The sequence below is a fragment of the Lichenostomus cassidix genome, chromosome 2, assembly GCF_008360975.1.
Source record: "Lichenostomus cassidix isolate B80296 chromosome 2, HeHo_3.0, whole genome shotgun sequence".
Classification (NCBI taxonomy): Eukaryota; Metazoa; Chordata; class Aves; order Passeriformes; family Meliphagidae; genus Lichenostomus; species Lichenostomus cassidix.
The window spans coordinates 130,821,854-130,841,275 of NC_139482.1; the positions used below are offsets into that span (position 1 = coordinate 130,821,854).

Genomic DNA, 19,422 nt, shown 5'->3' on the forward strand with positions numbered 1-19,422 from the left:
CCCAAGTAACCAACTTTATTCCACTCTAAACTAGTAATGAGAATTCAGTGAGGAGGCACTATCTGTGCATTAAAAACAGAATTCATCTATCACTGTGAAGCACTACCCTGCCACTTTAAGTACATTAGGAAAAATCATGGTATCAAAAGTACAACATAAGGTTGCCCATGAAGTACTAGTTTGTTCCCTTCACACACTGGTAGAGTTTATCTGCCTGGCAATAATATACTGTGTTTACCACAGGACTCTACTCCCAGAGTATGGAGTATGTAACAAGGAGCTCTGGAGCAATGATTTAAATACTTGTGGCACACTAGTACATTGCTGTGCTCCCACATGATTGCATGGAACTTTAACTTTGCTCTGAAGACCCACTTTTTATTTTTATATTGGTGCTATCCATAGCAACTATCATCACAGTTTCTGACCATTGAAAGATACTTTGGAATTTTTTTAAAAAACAGATAGGAAAATTGATGCATAAAATCCAAAATAGGTTAAACAAACCTGCCTTAGTCTACTTAATAAAGTACTAAAAAAGTATCTGAAACACTAAAACATGGTTTAATAGAAAATAATTTAACAGTTCTTAAATGCTTCTCCTCAGCTAGAATAACAACTGTCTGTAGCACAAAAACTCTGGGCAAAGTATACTTTGCCTATCAAATAATACCTTCTAGTGGTTGTTTTCTTTTGCAGTATCAAAATATTAAGAGCAAGCTGTATTGGCTTTGTCCATATGACTTTGTTACAAGCTCATGCAAAAACAAAACATCCCTGAAGTTATTTTTCCTTCTGTCCTCAAACTGTGCCAGAGCAATGCCATACACTTTGGACCAGGTATGAAACTATCACCTTTCCAGTCCCTGCTTTTGACTTGCATTAGCAAATTCTCTTTTATTCAAAGTATGAAAGCAAAATTGTATTTGAAAGAAGTCCTAAACATTAAGCACCTGGTTATTAATACTGGAATATTTAATCTACCTAACAGTCAGTCCTATATTGCTTATTCTCTTGCAACATTCTTCCTTTTCTTCATTCTACTTATTGCTCATCTGTGAGGCTTTGAAACAGAGCTGTCATCCTGAGTTTTCAGTGTGCATTGCACATCTGGATTGCAGCCATGGCTATAATTGTTAAGAAGTATGATAACACAATCTCTAAAAAAGCAGCTTGCTGAAGAATGGCATTATGAGACACCAGCAGCAGACCAGCATGATGAGCTGCTCTGTAGTATTCAGCCTACTTAGAATTCAGCAGGGTTTCAGAACTGTTTAAAGTATTAAAACAAAGTTAAAACATTAAGTTCCCCAGATAATAAGCTGGAACAAGCTGATTATCTTACATCAGAATCCTGCTGACAGGCAACAAGTGCTGTCTCAACCAACCACAAGATGGAAGATATCTGAAGCAAGAGAGGCCTTTTAATTCAAAGAACAGCTTACATCATTTTTCACAGCTAAAAGCCAAAATACCCATTGTGCTTTAACAAACTAAGTCAAAAGTAGTCACCAAATTTTCACTTCTCTTTAGTTTGAGCTTTGCACCATTGCCTTGGCACTGCAACATCTAAATTTATTTTGCCTGCTGTAAATAAATAGCAGGCATCTACCAATAAAAGTTTCTTGACACTGCGGAAATTCTCTCTGTGCAGAAAAAAAGAAAAACCTACTTGAGAAAGTAATTTATCTCAGAAGGTGGCTGTGGCTTGGGGTAGTTTGTATTGTTGTTTTCATTTTCATTTGTTTTGTTTACTTGTCTTTTTTTTAAGAGAATTCTGCCTGCTACCTACTTGTACAACTGTAACAACATCCTAAGTAAAGCAAGTAACTTTTCAAAAATCATAATGCTATGAAAATGATGTATTTACACTGTCACTCTTTTTCGAATACAGGAAAAATACATACCCACAGTCTGGAGCTGGGCACCACCTACAATCGGGATCCGCAACCAGCCATCGCCTAAGCATAAACTCTTCATATTTCTCCATCAAGATGTCATCATTTAATATCAAACGAATATCATGAGGATTAAAACGTTCCGAGCATTCTGGGCAGCTAATATTAACTCTGCTCTCTGAGATTTCTATCCGGAGATACTGACGCAAGCAATCCACACAAGATCTATGGTGACAAGTCATTATCTCCGGGAACCTGTCCTTGGAGTGCCGCAAAAGGCACAAGGGGCACTCCATGAAGTCTCCACTTGGTTTGCTGCTAGAGGTTGTTCCGTTATCAGAAGAGGTACACGTGGAGAAAATAGAGTTCTTGTCTGTGCACATTTCTGAATGAATACTTTCAATACTTGCAATTCCATCAACACCTCCATTTAAATCCCTAGACTTGCGTTTTGTGTCTTTTTTTCTCCGAAAAAGTGAGCCCAACGAAATTCTTCTTTTCTTTGGTGCCTTTTTAACCGATGGCAAACTCACAGAGGAAGCAGAAGACTGGAGGTCCCGATCAGAGCCCATTTGCCGATGTAAACTCATGTCTAGGTCACTCATCAGAAAGGGGTTAAATTTCATATACAATTCTAATCATTTTTAAGGATCAGAGGCAGAGGATACAGGCATATTATTACATAATCCAGTTTGAGAGTCTTCACACAGAAAATTCACATGTATCTGCTTCCAGCAAATTCTTTAGAGGAATTCCCTGTATTAGGAGGAGAGATGAAAAAAAAGCAGGATTAGAATCACAACCATCACTACTGGTTCTGACAGGTCACAGCACTCTAGCAGCCTGTTTTTCCTATTACTACCATCTTTTCCTCACCGTCTGACCCAATACCTCTTTCTGTCAGCTTTTTCTACCCTTTACATCCTTCTTATCTTAACAAGCCTGAAATTTCCTTCTGGTTCAAGGACTATCTTTGTTACACTTAATGAGTGCAGAGCATGGCATCTGCACTCCACTGTTCCCTTAAGGGCAGCAGGGGTGTCTGTATGTCTATACATAAGTAGAAATTAACAAAACTCTAGGTGACAACTAAGTAAATGTGCAAGTTCTTCTATAAAGCTTAGCAACAGGCTTACAGCATTGGAAGCTTTTCTGTTTTCTCTACCTTACATTTTCTGCACATGTGATAAGGTCAAATACAAATCCAATACAGTTAATTAAAAGAAAGACTTCTCCTCTGTATGTTTTGAATCTATTTAGACTGACAGCAGAAATTAAATCACTGTGGCTAAACAACTCAAGATATTTTCAAAATCCGAGGGATCTCAGAGAAGTATGCATATTTATAACATAAGGCATCTGAATATTTCAGGGAGCAGAGCTGCAGAGGGAGTGACAGCCAACACTGCCTTGCCCTTCAACTTCTACATAATAAAGCAAAGACTACAGTTAAGGTGACATCATTTGAATTTTTTATCAGATTTATTTCTGTTATAAAAAAACCAAAACCAAAAAAAAAACCCCAAACCAGATTCCCATCACATATCAAGCTTCAGTTGTTACCTATGCACAAGATAACAGCAAGGATTTCCTTCTGTTCCCTGCTACTTAACTCACTGGCTCCAAGAGAGAGAAAGAAAGAACTTTTCCTATTTTCCTCAGACAGAGAAGACTGCTACAAAAAGCAGCAGATCATTTCCAATCAAAACCACTAACTTCTCCCCAAACATGCAAATATTCCACTTCTTGGAAGCTTGACTGTACAAGAGGAATTTTTTTTAACTTTTGGTGAACTGCTTCTGTAAAAGAAGAATGAGAAGGCATTTCTTATTGCGACACCAGTGTTCCATTTCTGCATGCAACTACTGCCAGCATCCTTTCTTTCCTGCGTTGCCCAAGTTACCTCCCAGAAAGGTGTGAATGGGTTTCTACGACTTTACCAAAGGATAAAATCAGAAACTGGATACTGAAACTAAGTTTCAGTATCAGCAAAGGTAGAAACAAAGGAATGTAGGGATGAATGACTCTGTTTACCAGAGCCAAGCAGTCTGCACTGCAGTTGGAGATGGGCACAAATCCAAACATGTGCTGTATGTCTCCAGAACAGGATCACTGAGCTGCCTGGGTCAAGACTAGGGAAGTTTCAGAGGGTGGCTGATCAGCAGCGGAAACAGGAATCCCTCTCCAAAGAGGAACTACAGAAATAGCCCACGGGCTGTCCATCTCACCAGAGCAATGTGTGCAGCAGACTCACTGCTGGACTCTCTTCAGACCACCACAGGAGCTGGTATGTTATGTTATGGATGAGAAGATAGCCAAGACAACAAAACTCAATTTAGACTACCATCCAGGATAGCACTACTCCACAAGAATACTACCTTCCTCAAGAGTAAAAATTAAAAAGAAAAGAGAAAAAAGGAAAAAAAAACCCAAACCAACCCCACATGAAAACCCCAACCAAAAACCCTGTACATCTCCTGTTTTTGATAAAAAGAGTTCTTTACATTTTGAGTCCCTACAGTTCTTTTAGAATTAAAAAAACCCCACACTATATTATATTTTTCAAATGCTGAATTATTACTGCTTTCTTCTTTTTTTTTTCCTAATAAAGGAAAATCTTACCACTGTGAACATATTTTTAAAAAATAATCTTAAGTTTACTCCCAGAGTCTAAAATAAAGAGTCTAAGTATTTCAAGAACATAACATACTCTTCCTTCCCTCCTAAGGGAACACTTTTAGTTAAAAAATCCAGTCAAAAGGAATCTTGGATGCTTTACCTGCTCCTGTTCCCAAAACAGATTTAATAATTTTGCAGCCGCTGTTTCTCATTAAATGTACTAAAACATTCCCATATCTAAAAAAAAGGGTGAAACAAAAAAAAAAAAAAATTCTCTGCTCCATAATTTTGACAGAAGACTACATCTTTCTCTCCAGGATCTTCGTATGATGTTATATCATAAATACACACAACTGCTAGATTATGTCTGAAATATAATACAGATACAGCCCATGGCTGACAATAAATTAAATTTATATGTTTAGAAGTGCAAGAATAACCTTAAAAGCATTATTATACTTGGATAATTACTAACACTGGTATGTTCACACAGGTACTACCACAGCAGTGGGAAAGTGCCATCCTCCTACACCAGGAGAGTTCATGAACAAAACGCCTCTCTTTTGCCTCTTTTCAGGCAAAAAGTTGTTTGTTGCTGGGTTTTTTGGGGTAGTTTTTTGGGTGTTTTTGTTTGTTTTTAAAAATAAAGTAGAAAAAGGTAGGAAGTAAACACAGTAACACAGCCAAGTCTATGACTACAAGCCTTCCCCTCCTCCCTTTCTCTGGAGAGGAAAGAATGTGTATTACAGCATTTCTGCCAGTTCCAACAGATGTACAAAATCATGAAATAGCAGCTCTGGTGATGAACCAGTTGTACTTTTTTTCTTTTTAAATAAACAAAGATTCTCCCATGCTGTAAAAAAAGAGACCAGTACGTCCCATCGTTCTCTTTGCGTAATGGGATCTGATAAGCAGTCTCTGTAAAATAGCAGATTGCTCTTCTAAGGAAAATAGTTAAACTTTGACAGGAAAAGTTGCCAGTTATTTCAGACAATCATCAATTATGCTCTCTAGATTTAAATGCATAAAACTAGTTTTAAAAGCCATGCTCTTCCTTATATAGTAATTCTGGACTGACATTTTAGTGACGTTCAAACATGACTTTGCTGAAGTGAAGATTCAGCAGATGATTTATTACAGGAAAAAATGAAGACAAATGTTACAATGCTAATAATGATCAGAACTGTACAAAATCATAAAAGCTTTACTAGTGCAATCTGGAGCACTGGCCAGTTCTCATGTTGCCCAACCCAACACAGCATCTGCATGTTTCTGCTGACAAAAAGAAGGAAAAAATACTTGATTCTGTACAGCCAGAGAACACAATGCCTGTATTATTCTAGTAACAATGGGTCCACATGAAGGGGATATGCTGTGTGCAAACTGAAGCTCTGAAATCCAACTACTTGAAATGAGCTAAGACACACAAACTGTGGTAAAATAAACAATCTCATTTCCAGGCAACATAGATTGAAAGTTTTGCACTACTCTCACTGACCAGTATAAACTCTGTCAACACACAGGAGAAACTAATATGGGCAACAGCAAAGGGACAGAAAAACCAGAGTGCAAATCCTAAAAATTTAAGTTTACAACTGTTCTCAGCATTTCCTCAAAAGCACCTACTTACTACAGAAAAACCATATTTCTGGCTTCCTGCCATGCCCAAAGCCCAAGCACAAATCCGAATTCCAGCTGTGCTTTGCATTCTGCCCGTGCCACAGTCTTACCACGGACACTAGTTGACACAGAACAAACACACCTTGTCATCTGAAGATGCCTAAATGACATTTACAGTTGCAACTCACCTAAAGCTCAGTATTAAACTGCTACTTGTTCCTTTTGCAACCCTGCCTAAACTGTTTGCTAGGGAAACTTAATGAGTATCCAGCTAATTTCCTTCAAGAGTTCTTTTCAACTATGCTCCTTTAAGTAAATGCTATTGCTAACCATGCAATGGAGGGGGAGGAAAAGGAAATGGGAATAATCTTGCAAAGGGAGAAGATTTCAACTCAGAGCTGACTGGGTGAGACGTATCATCTAATTGGCTCTCCATGGCACAATCCTTGCTTCTCTCATCAATTTCAAGATATTTTGGAAAACCCCTAGGGGCAGCTGAGAATAACCCTGCTGGCTTTGCAAGAAAAGAGTGACAAAGCCCTACCTCCATAAACCAGCTGCTAGGGGAGACTAGCTCCCTCATGCTCCTAACTGTCCTCCCAGCACATCAGAGGCACAAACTCAGCATGCTGCCTGCTCTTCCATTACATGTTCAACCTGGTGACCAGGGGCAAAAAATCAGTCTGCCATCAGAGCAGCTTCCTACATGTTTGCAAAACAAAGGCAGGCTTAAACATTTGCAGGAAAGGAGAAAACCCACTATAAACATGGATGTAGCTACATCCTCACTAAAACCCCTCAAATATTCCCTCATGTAATTGATGCTTAAATGGCAAATCTAGACTTTTCCTGTGCCAAACAAACTCTCTTCATCTTAGGCATTTGCTCCTCCAACGATTTAACCAAGCACCAACTCTGTTAGTGTACTGAAAGCTACTTCTTGATTAAAACTGACTACTAATAGCTTCCTTTCTGACATCTGCAATTCCTAACATCTATACTCGGTAGCTGCTTTTGGAAATGCACTGATCCAGCTTAAAGAGAGTTGTAAAAAAAATAACCTTCAGAGCTTGAATTCTAACCAACATCAGATAATTTCCAACCAGATAATTTCTGCTTCCCTCTTCCAATGAGCATCTCCTGTCAATCACACAGCGTCCTAGAATTTCTAAGCTGTGATGTTCTTAACATAGATGTGTCTCTAACCATCTAAAAGAGGAATCATAATCAAATTCTCCTTTTTATTTAATCTATGGTCTAAGAACTGTAAACATACTGGAATAAAACGTAAAACAAAAATATGCAAAAGCTGAAGCTACTAAATGAAATAGCAACAAACAGGACTTTGAAATGGCCAACAAGCACCTCATTTCAATGGCCATTCTTTAAATGTCAGTTCATTCCACAACAGGTTTAAAACTGGGGGGAATATACAAACACTTTTGCCTGGGGATTTCTAAAAGAATAAACCCCTAGTCACTTTACAAAGCGGCTCAGGTTCAACTATACACCTGGCATTGCTGAATTGAAAGAGTGAGGAACAGCCTGAAAACATTGAACAATTTTGACATCTATGTGCTTCTGCAACACTGTGTCCCATTAAAAACACCTCACCATAGTCATGTCAATGCACATGGTATCAGGGCATGTTAGGACTGTTACTTGGTTTTATTACAGATGATTTAGCACAAGCAGAACCACCACTTTGCAACTTGGGAGATGATGTTGAAATAACAATGGCTCTGGCAGAACCTTTATACGCACTAAGATGAAAAATAAAATCCTTTAATGGTAACATAATGCAGCACATTGTGTTAGGCAAATGCATATTGTGCAGGTGAAATGCTTAGCTGCAACAATTACCAGAGTGCCTTTAGGATTCCTTCAGTATATTTCCCTTAATAAACTAAAATCGAGATAGCAACATTTTCCATGTAATGTTTCAAAGATTGTAAAGATATTTCAGCATAGTTTGTATAGCATTTTTGATGTCTTCTAACTTGATTTCTAATAATCAAGTAATTTTCACTCTGGAAAGGATTTACTACCAGCAGGAGCAACTCCAGTAACTTTTGTAATGAGTGTTCGTCATGCTTTAAGAGCAGCATTCACATATGTGGCTCTTAGAACAAAGCAGGACAGAAAATAAAAGACACCTCCCTGCAAAAGTGTCTGAAAGGTAAGACTTACATTCATAAAATGTCAACTACCACATTGGTGCCCTTTTTTGAAGGAGAAAAGTCATAATGAACTAAAATTTACATGAGTATATATTTAAAGTAGTTTCATGCAGTTCAGTTTAAGTGAATTATTTAAGAGGTTTTGACAACTTTTTTTGCATCCTGTACATCATACTGTGACAAATCACTGTAAATGTTTGATAAGTATCTGTATATGTATGAGTTTGTGTTAGAAGCTTGAGAAATCTTCTGATACAAATCTTTTAACTTTCTTCTGTAGAATTAAATTTCAGTTTAGTCCAAACTTAACTATCAACCCTTCATTTGTAACCCAGGTACTATCAACCCTTTATTTCATCTTTTAAGTCAATTACATCTTATTTCTCTATGCTTACAACAGACCATTGATAGCTGCAGAGGCCATTATTTCAAAAACAAAGTCTCAAATCCACGACTAACCTGAGTTTTTCAAAACCTTTAGAAATCTGCCATGTCAAGCCTCAAATGTCACATATCATCTTTAAATGACAGAAGAACAGCTACAGTGAAATAATATCCCTTCTTCAGTTTATGTAAATTCAAAAGACTAGAAGCAGAGCTCCCAGCAAGTACCATACCAAGCATTCACTCACTCATTTCACACTGGAGCTCACAGTCGGCTCAGTGAAGGTACTGACAAGGTCTGGTACATGCTCAGATCAGCACAGAACTAATAAGCAGAATAGAGTAGGGCCCTTATCCCTAATTTGAGAGGAAGTTAAACCCTCTGGAACAAGCCAGTTTGGCATACGTAGGCCACTAGACCTGTGCCAAGTGAGGAACAAGGGGTCTTCCAGGAGGAAAATGTATTGGTTTAACATATGGAAGTTTCTACAATGCAGAGTCAGTTTACTTCAGGGAAAGTCTTCTCATAATTAGTCTCTCCTGACTTCTTATGGTGAGATTTAGATTAGATGTTAGGAAGAAATTCTTTACTCAGAGGACAGTGAGGCACTAGCACGGTTTGCCCAGAGAAGCTGAGGATGCTCCCAGGCCAGGTTGGATTGGGCTCTGATCAACCTCATCTAGTGGGTGGTATCCTGCCCATGCAGGGCAGGAGGGTTGGAACAAGATTATCTTTAACATCATTTTCAGCCCACATTATTCTATTATTCAACGTTGTTAAAAAAACCCTGACATTCATGGATACTATTAGACAAGAATTAAGAGAAAAGCATTTGTGAGGCAGAGATTAAATTATCACTACTGCACTGTTACCATGTCTCAGTTTGTTCTGACTGCACTTTATTTTTTCCTTAAGGTCCTGTGTCAATTATCTGGAAATTCTATTTTCACTTACAGAACAAAGCAATATTGTTTGTAAAACAATGACACAAACAGACTATGAACCCGCTTGGGCTCAAGGCCTGAGAGAGTCAGACTGACTGGGCACAAAAATCAAAAGATTGACAGTATTTAAAATAAAGAGAAGCCTAGAGAATTGCCAAATGTGAACTAATATACAATATTCTGTTTAAAAATTCACAATGGTATGTAGCACATGACAAACCAATCCTGACAGCTAGAAAAATCTTCAACAGCTTCTTAAAAAAAAAAGTTATGCTGCTTCTTTAGAAATTTATGAGCAATACATCCTGTATCATGTGTCCATGACAGCTGCTATTAAGAAAGGAAGTCTTGCAAGCTGCTCAACTCATTCTGAAAGTCTCTGAACAAATGACTGGCAACCTAAGCAAAACTGTTCCTCTTGCAGATAATGCCTGTAAAGAAGGGAGTACACTCAAAGTGCCTCTCCTTGTTGGTCAGGTGGCAAATGGAAAAGAATTCCTTAAATTCAAAAAATATCAATTTTCCAAACCAGCAGCATTAAATCTGGGTATATTGTGTGCTGTGGTAGACCAAAGCTAAGAACTCAGTGGAGAGATGCTTTCTATTCGTGTATCTGCAGGCCTGCATCTGTTGCAAATAAGACTATTTGCAATTTTCCCTTATCTAACTCAGCAGAGCAATCTTAGCTCAACCATGGACTCGCTTGCGTGTCAAAAGCTTCTCCTATGCACTGCAGTGCATTCTGCAAACAAATGAACACCAAACTCTGCCAACAGAAACCAAAGTCTTGGAAACATTGAGGGGGGGGGAAAAAACCCCAAAACCAAACAGGAAGCAAAGAAAAATCACCAAAATGTTTAACTGTTTTAATCCTTTAATCATTAAAATCCTCACACTAGGACAATGTTTTTCTTGCAAAAGTAATGGGAATGTATTCTCTTAGTGCAATGATATGCATATATTTTCACTTCTGACTATTGTGGAGAGATTTATTTTTATGTATCTGCATCTATATATAGATATATAACCAGTGCTCTAAAATATTTGACTAGCTAGTGGTCTGAAAAGTGAAAGCAACACTAAGGGATTTAAAAACTGCACAGGCTGCCTCTGCCTATGTACCAAAAAAAGAGGTTTAATCCAACTGTATTAATACTTTCATTCCTGCAATTGCTTTTTATTCTGCACTATACATTGCAAAATAATCAGTAAACACATACACACTAGTGAAATAACAAAAGAAAGTTTTGTTTCCTGCGGTGTCACTAATCCTGAAAGTGGAAAACATTGCAACACTCCTGAATGCTGAGATCATTCCTACAGAAAAATTGCTCCAAAATGAAAATAACTAATACTAACAAATTTCCAGAATAAGCAGATTTAATGTCAGGTCTGTAATTTTGCCTGGTCAAACAGTAATGGCTACATACTGAATTCTGACAAGCTTTTGTTTTCAAGAAGGCTTACAAGTTTGCCCCACTATGAGAACAAACCAAATAACGTGTACCAAGATTTAAGGTGGGACAAATAATGTAGCAGAGGGATCTGGAACCATGAACAGGAGTTCCAGAGAGAACACATAGATAGAATACCAGAGACAGCAGCTTGAGGGGATATCTAAGAGGTAACAGACCACAGTTCCTGGCTCCTAATGATTTTTAAATTCAGCAAGAGCCAGAGTTTCTGTCTTGCACTGAGGGAAGATATTATTGACTGTCTGACTGGCAGCATCTTCCAGCTCTGTTTTACCTCTGGGATAACCAAGCTCTATTTTGGAGGCAGGGGAGACAAAAAATAAAGAAAAACAGCCCACAAACACCAACATCCCCCCCACAGACTGATCTTGAAGTACCTTTGCCTCAAACTAAGAAATGCTGGAAGCTATTAATGGATTACTTTTTTAACATTTGGTGCTATTTTACAATTAAAGAAAAACCCCATATATACAGATATATGTTGCATAAAACTTTTAAAGTAAACTAATCAAAAGGGACCAAGTCAGTAAGAGTTTTAAATTCTTCCAACCACATCAAGTTAGGCTAATGAGACCTTACCATGGGGGGTAGGATAAGAACTTGGTCAGAGTTTCTGAAAGCCACTGTGACAACTCAGTAACTTACTTTGCTAGTATCTCAGCCCTTGAGAACTGAGTAACTGCCCTGTATTGGTCTCCTTTGATATGTCTCCTTACAGAGAACTAGTAATTCTGGCAAATGTAATTCAATATAAAACTTTCAGAAAAGCTTGGATGACTGAGTGAATAATCCATGCCTGTCTATCCTGGCAGAAGCAAGCTGAGGATACAGACAGAAACCATGACAGAGTTTTCTGAACTCTGTTATGGCTACTGCCACAACTTCTGAAACTGCCCTCAGGTCAGGTACGAAGTTGCACCAGCCTAACCAACTGCTCCTATTCACTCAAGAGGTGAGATTAGTGTGAAACCTAGCAAAACGTCCAATTCTCCTGCAGCCTGACCTATTAATTTATTATGCCAGTATGTTAACTGAAAAATCCTGCAAGGATGTATTTCAAATCACCAAATCAGTTTTTTTGTAATGATGGTTCTAAATTAACTGCTGCAATAGCAAATACAGCCCAAGATAAAAAGGAAAACAAACAAACAAACAAACAAACAAACAAAAAAAAAACCTGAAAGAAAAAGAGACAAAAACAAAGACAGGGAAAGGTCTAGCCAGGGAAACAAAAATACTCCATCCTGCCAGGAACACTGCTTGTAGCTTCCAGACAGGAAACTCACTGCCTCCAGAAAAACCATTGGCGTCAGGAAATGGCAGAAGTACCATGAAACTTATCTCACAGCTGAACCTAATGTAAAATGAAAGGAGAACATTAGAAAAGGAAGGTAAAGACAAACTGACTAGCCACAGATCTTTCTTTATGAATACACTAGGTGAAAATTTAAATCTTACTGATGTGTCTCTGAAGGAAAGAATGAAAAGTTTATTCTAGTCCTGCTGAAAATAAAAAAATTAGAAGGACCAGGTTGAAAAGATAGAGCCCATTCAGCACAACAGAAGGGGAATGATCTAGCAGCATTTACAGGCAGACTCCACTAGCATTGTAAATAGTGTAAACACTAGTTAAAAAGCACAAAGCAAGAAAAAGCTGAATGCCAGTCATTTAAAGTACGTCTGATGCTGTACCTATGCTGGAAATACAATACAGGCCAATAGGCGGAGTTATTCTGCCAGCACAATTATTCCACCTACAACAACATCAAACTATGCCAAAAAATATGCTATGTCAGCACACAGCAGGATTTAGCCAGGTTGATGAGAGTTTTTCCAAACATTTTTCACTGACATCAACACAGACTGAGGAGTAAGCAGAGTTTCTCCATGCAAAACAACTGCTGCACCAAATGGGAAGAAAAGTCACTAAAAACACACCCACGCATGGGTTTAAAGACTTAATCTTGTGAAACTTTCTTAGTCTCTATTGCCTTGTTGATGGTGTCCAAGCATGAGTCAACACAGGGGAGTTTGTGAATCCCCTGCAAGCCACTGCATTAGCCAGAGGCCTTATGTCAGGAGACACACAGGGTCACACAGTGCTGACCAGACCTTGGCAAAGCTGCCATGTTCTGCATTGTCAGAAAGCTGCACACCAAACTTTAAATAATAAAATTAAATATGCAAAGCTTCCCTGCTGTGCTTCATACATTTACCAACAGAATACAAAGTCAGAAAAAGCCACACAGGACCTACAGTGATGCTCCTCTGCCAGCTGAGGATGCTGCAGCAGTTCTTAGTGCTTACTGACACAAATGAGGGTGTGTCAAGATGTATCTGCACTGTTCCACTTGCTCCATTGCTTTTCATTTAGTGAGTTACACCTCCACTACCAGGTCTCACAACACAGTAAGTATTTCTGAAATACAACTCCCCTGCCCTCATGCTTTTGAGGAGGGATTGCAAAGCCTCTTCCCCTCCACACATGCAAACTCATGTACTCTTTCTGTGTTAGATGTTACTTTTTTCCTCCAAAGCATCATTTTAAACAGTTCTTTCTACATAATTATGGAAGCATCATTAGCTGGGCCCCTTTGTGCAACAGACTGTGACACATCATTTATTTCCAACAATTACAGGCAGAAAATACGAAGCAAGCATAATGCAATTCCTAGAAAAGCTACTGTGCTTATTTTCTCCATTGTTTAGAACAGCTAAACACCTCCTAATTATAGTCTCCAGACAAACTTGTATTATTTCAGGTTCTGAGGTAAGACCATACTCTGTGGTTTTTAAATACTAACACTGGTAATATGCCTTCAACTGTACCCCTTTTAGTAAATCTTAAAAAAACTCCAACACCTTAAGTCAGATTTTCAAGCTTCCTAGACCACAGAAACATCAGATTTGGTAAACTGAATTAGTACAGAAGATGCTGCCTCCAGCCATGAGTACTTGTTAGCCTAAACTTGAGATACGGCCCTCAAATGTCGAGATGATTTTTTCCATTAAAAAGCAGAGTAAATAATTTGCAAACACTACAAAAGCTTCTTGATTATTTTTAAAATCAGCTGCAATGCTACAGCTTGACTTTGAATCCTGTCACAGTGACATCCACAATTCTACTCTGATGGCCTTAAATATAGCTTTCCTGAGCTGTTTGCATCCAGATAAACCTTAGATGAAACAGGTATCTTAAACTGAATATAACACAGGGTTGCATATCTATTTTCAAGTCAAAGGTATTTGTTTAACCAGCAATAACAAAAGTCAAATCTCTGTTCATCTTAAAAATAAAATACCAGTTTCTCTAGTGAATCATAAATACACAGTGTCTTTAAGCCCTTGCTTTCTTTACACTCTCAAGTTAACCATTAAGAATTTCAAACTGCAGTAAATGATTACTGATTTATTTTCTTTTTGCTTATCTAAACCTAGTGTTAACACTGGGGGAAAAAACAGTCCTTGAGCAATACATTTAGTGTGCCTCTAAAAAATATCTTCACGTGAAACATCAGCAAAGAACTGTTACTGTAATCGCAGTTTAAAGAGCTAAAAGCAGTATCCTGCCAGCCAATAGTGACAGGCACAAATATTTATGGAATATTCTGAAACGCCTGTAATAAACAAATGGGACAATACAAAGCTTATCAAGTACATTTTCTACCCACAAAGATACACAGCGAGTAGCAGGCTCCAAGGACGACTCCCAGTGACACCCCAGACACTGTTTCCATTCCAGCATGCCATTATTCCAGAGCACAGCGACTGAATGTGCGCAAAGCAAAATCTCACCCCAACTTGGCTGACGTCAGAGGTTTCTTGCCAGCAGACGCTTTAGAAATAGTTACATTAAGTCTCCATTGTGCTGTGTAACTCAGAGGTTGCATTCCTGAATCGGAAAACGAATGCAAAAGAGCAGGAAGAGGGGGAGGACAAATTCAATTTTTCAGCCCGAGATTATAGCTGTATCTGGCACAGTCTGTCCATGTGACCGGCTCGCTTTGCAGGCTTCAGGTAAATTCTCTGTATCAGGCGGAGCAGGAAGGGAGCAGAGCGGGCAGAGGCAGGAGGTCAGCGCTGGCCGGAGAGCTGGGCAGGCAGAGGCGCAGCGCTGCCCGTGCTCATCCTCCCGGCACACCTTGTCCCTTCGGGCCACCGCCCGACCCAGACACAGCGAGGGCACACGGCAGTGCATCTGCCTTCTTCTCCACCTTCCAAAAACAAACCAGATGCCTCAAGTAAGAAACGTTTGAATTGTTCTAAAAGTAGAAACCGGAGCCAAAGCTAACAGTTTGTATACTCTGCAGATGGCTGAAGACTAAGGGATTGCTGAAACTGCCTGCAGACACTGCTCCGTGGTGGTGGCAGAATACCTCACACTGCCTGCTTGGGGAATGAACAATAATACTAAAAAGATCTCGAAAAGTAACTTAGAAGTCTCCCCTATTCACTCTTTTTTTTTTTTTTTACAGGGCTCGCCTTTGCTCCTATCCAACACCAGTAACATTCTGAATTTTTACTCAGAAATGTAGCATTCACTCTCAGCAAGCCACACAAAAACATGAAGGCACCTTCACAAGTGATCCCATGGCTCATGTCACAGATCCTGGCACTCGAATCTGTAAGCAAAAGGATCTTGCAACCATCTTCATGCCTTACTCTCAGCTACCCCCTACATTTATAACAAAAGGCGAGTGCTCACTTCAGTCAGAGCTTCTACCTGACATCCAGCAAGTGCCAGATGAAACAGAAGAACCCTCACTGGGGACAGCAGTTCTGAAACAGATTTGTAACATGGATCTTACAAACCTGCACTGAACACTCAAAGATAATGACAGTTTCCACGGCCCCGACAGAGTCTGTTCGTTAATGAAAATCATTTTGGGGAGAAAACTGAGCATCTGACAGAGACACCAGACAAACCAGAGATGATGACATCTGAATGGAAACCAAACACACAGAGCTTCAAGTTTCATATTCACAAAGGGCCACATCTGTCTCTAGATAACCTGGTGACACTATCAAACATTACTGAGTAGCTTACTAGGAGATCCTGTTCCAACTCAGTGGACTGTGATCTGGACAAACCTGTATTTGTATTTGCTATCTCCCAGAAAGACCAGATCAGTACAAAATACCTGGACATGATGCCAGCTGCTCTTTAAAATGCCCAAATATCACAGCTTTCTTCCCTTTAACTGTAAAGACTACTGCACAGGTATAACTCCTAGGCTCTAGTCTGAACTCAGATCTTTCTTCTGGCCATTGAATCAAATTTAAAAAATGTGGTATGTTTTCTCAGGGTGGGTGGGGAGGAAGAAACAGCCAGAGTAAACAAACTCTGAAAGTATTTAAGATTTCAAGAATGGAGTGTTACCACCAGTTCCATTCTTCAGACAGCACAGAAGTGCCTGATGTGATGTGAAATGCATCTGTGCAGGAGGTTTTTTTCTCTGCAAGTCTGCTTTATAATGCAGGGTGAAACTTCAATAGAATGAATAAATATCCTCGATGATTGTTTCATATTCAGTCTGAAATGTACTTCTCTAGCCTTGTTACACTGCAATATGTGTGTGGTTTCCTTGCTACAGCTAGCATGAGACAAAAATGAATCATACGCTGTACCAGTGCCAGAACGGAGAATAAAACAAGCGCAATCACTGTTATTGAGGAACCAAAGTCCCCTTCAAAAATGTCGGTTGCACATCTGTTTCCATTGTAGGAACAACTTTTTCAGTGACTTTGCCTGAGAAATAAGGCATATAAAATGTAAAAAAAGTTCTAGCAGTCTAGAAGTGAGACATTTTAATCAGATCATTTTAACATAGCTAAGTTGATAAAACATGAGTTTTTATGATGTAATAGTTATTTAGAAGCTTAGAGTCTATGACTGAAAACACTAAATAATAACAAATTCTATTCTGAAAAAAATGCGATTTCTTTAACATTTCTGGTGTATTGTTTGTTTTCAGCAAGGGGAGTTTTTCCTATTTTCTAAACCATTACACAACATGGCATTAAAAAAAGCCAAACCTGTAACTGAAAAGTTTTTCAGAAATTAATTCTGAAGTTCTTTTAGCTGTTCCTTTATTCACTTCTTTCATGCTCACATCTTGTAGGATCACCATTATGAACAAAGGTATTCATAACAATTCAATTTCTGTCCTCATTTCTGACCTTTCTGATTTGCTGTTCACAACTCATCCTCAAATAATTCCAGTGACAGAAAATTATCAAATACTGTATGAAAGAACATAAATGATTCCTCACTCTTTTAAAGTTGTGTGCAACTACAGAAGTACTCTGCTGCAAAGTTTTAGCCAGTATTATTAAAGAACCCTCCTCTGTTGTCACATTGCAGCTATCACAGTGGTACAACTGTGAGAGTCGTGTGATGGAACTTAAGGGAGCTGAAAGGCCAAGGCACATTTAAAAGGATTCAAACATCAAAACAGGTAAAGAATATGAATAATAAATATGAATAAACTACAAGAACCATCTACCAGGTCAACTCACGTGTCACAACACTATGTCCAAAAAGGTACTGTTTTAGTTCACATCACAAGACTTACACTATTTACTTATACTAGCAATCCTTAACTTAAAATTAAATGTAAGCTGAGTGCAGCCTTTTTAAATACCTGCTGGTCAGGCTGACTGTTCCATACTGGGAAAATAACAGCTACACTAAAAGACAGCATTTTGTTTAAATTTCAAATCTGAAATAAGTAGTTTATATCTCCCCACATTTCCCCATTAAAGAAGTTACAGCACCTTCAGCTGCATTTGAGGCTTTTCAATGAAGAGCAAAGCATTACTAAAACTTAACAGGTTTCCCTGTCTTGGTACAATCCCTCTCCTTTCTCTCCAAATGTCCAGTCAAATAGTAACCTCAGAAACCACAATCCTAGAAGACTGTTCTGCTGAGACAGAAGGGGGGAAAAGAAAAGTGAAGAAGAGAAAAGAAATATGAAATTGTGGAGTGAAAGTCAACCTACCAGAGAAGGTAAAAGTCTGTACAACTGACACACAGATGCAGTATTGATTGTTCACTAATTTGACCTCACCAAAACAGAATAAAAATATTGGGAGAAGGGAAAGAGGAGGGAGGATGTAACACAAATGGTTCTCAGGAAGAAAAAAGCCCCACAAATATCTAGAAGTTGCCCTCTCCAAATTAGGTACTCAGCCTGATGTAGAGTAGTTGTGTAAGTGACATTTACTCCTTCCTTAAGTTTGGCGTGGTAACAAAAAAGGAAATAAATGTAGAAGTTTAGATCATATCTGTGTTTCAGCATTCCTGACAATTCTGGTTTCTACTTTAACTTTCTACCTTAGTAAAAACACTTTTTCTAATCCTTTCTAGGTATTTGTCTACAGTATCAAGATCCACCAAGAAAACTGAGCTACCAAGTCTTTTTCTAGCAATGAGGACAATAGAACTGTTGTGTTAAATGACTTTTTCATAAAGAACCAAGGGTTTCCTATAGTGTACTTAATTACAGTACATAACAGTTCTACACAGCCATGCCATACCTGGCAAAAACAAGTGAAAGCTATTACAATCAGACCACTGCTAATGTGATTATAGAAGACAAAATTTTACCCTCCTTCTGCCCCCCAGAAAAGTCCTTTCCCCAATAAATAAATTATCTGCTTGTGATGTACAATATGATCAAATACTGTTCTCGTAACAGAGGCATGCAAAGCTACACGAAAAACTCTGAGTACATTTAACATTGCACACTTGAGTGCTCAAAAATTAAGGATTCCAGAAAGCAAGCTGTCTATAAAAACTAAATTCAGCATCCCATATCCAGCCAATTGACACTACAGCAGATGCACTGGAAGGCAATGCAAATGCTGGTCTAGTTTCAGCACCTATGATGGCTGTATGTGATATCTGATCCATGTCACCATTTCCAGGGACATGAGGACATCTCTTCCTCTGTCCACAACAACTCAACTACCAGGATAGGCAGACACAGATTAAGTGGGGCCAGCTGCTTCCCACCCAAGCAGTGGTGAGTATAGCACCAGGTAGGTGAGCTCCAGTAAGAGAAGCTGGAAGACTACTGCTTGATGCCACTTAGTGCTCTAGTAGTCATTTCTGGGCCTTGGGAAGATCCTAAAGGCTGTGTTCAGCTTCTGAACTTCCTCCAGAATCACAACATACTGATTTTTCTGCAGCTGGCTCCATTCTAGCAATGGCTTTTTCTTATTTCCCTGTTAAACGAGGCTTCCTATCTACATGTATATTTTTTGCTTTACAACAACATTATACACTGAATTCACAGA

General features: G+C 38.7%; 1 protein-coding gene across 5 annotated transcripts in view; it reads right to left on the reverse strand.

The window, feature by feature from the left end:
• Positions 1–19,422, reverse strand: part of RNF19A (ring finger protein 19A, RBR E3 ubiquitin protein ligase) — a 57,225-nt gene that overhangs the window by 18,257 nt on the left and 19,546 nt on the right. For all 5 annotated transcript variants that reach the window (XM_085053312.1, XM_085053311.1, XM_085053315.1 and 2 more), the window contains one exon: positions 1,908–2,654. In XM_085053312.1, the coding sequence (XP_084909438.1) occupies positions 1,908–2,524 (617 nt within the window). In that variant the 5' untranslated portion in view covers positions 2,525–2,654. The remainder of the gene's footprint in view (positions 1–1,907; positions 2,655–19,422) is intronic.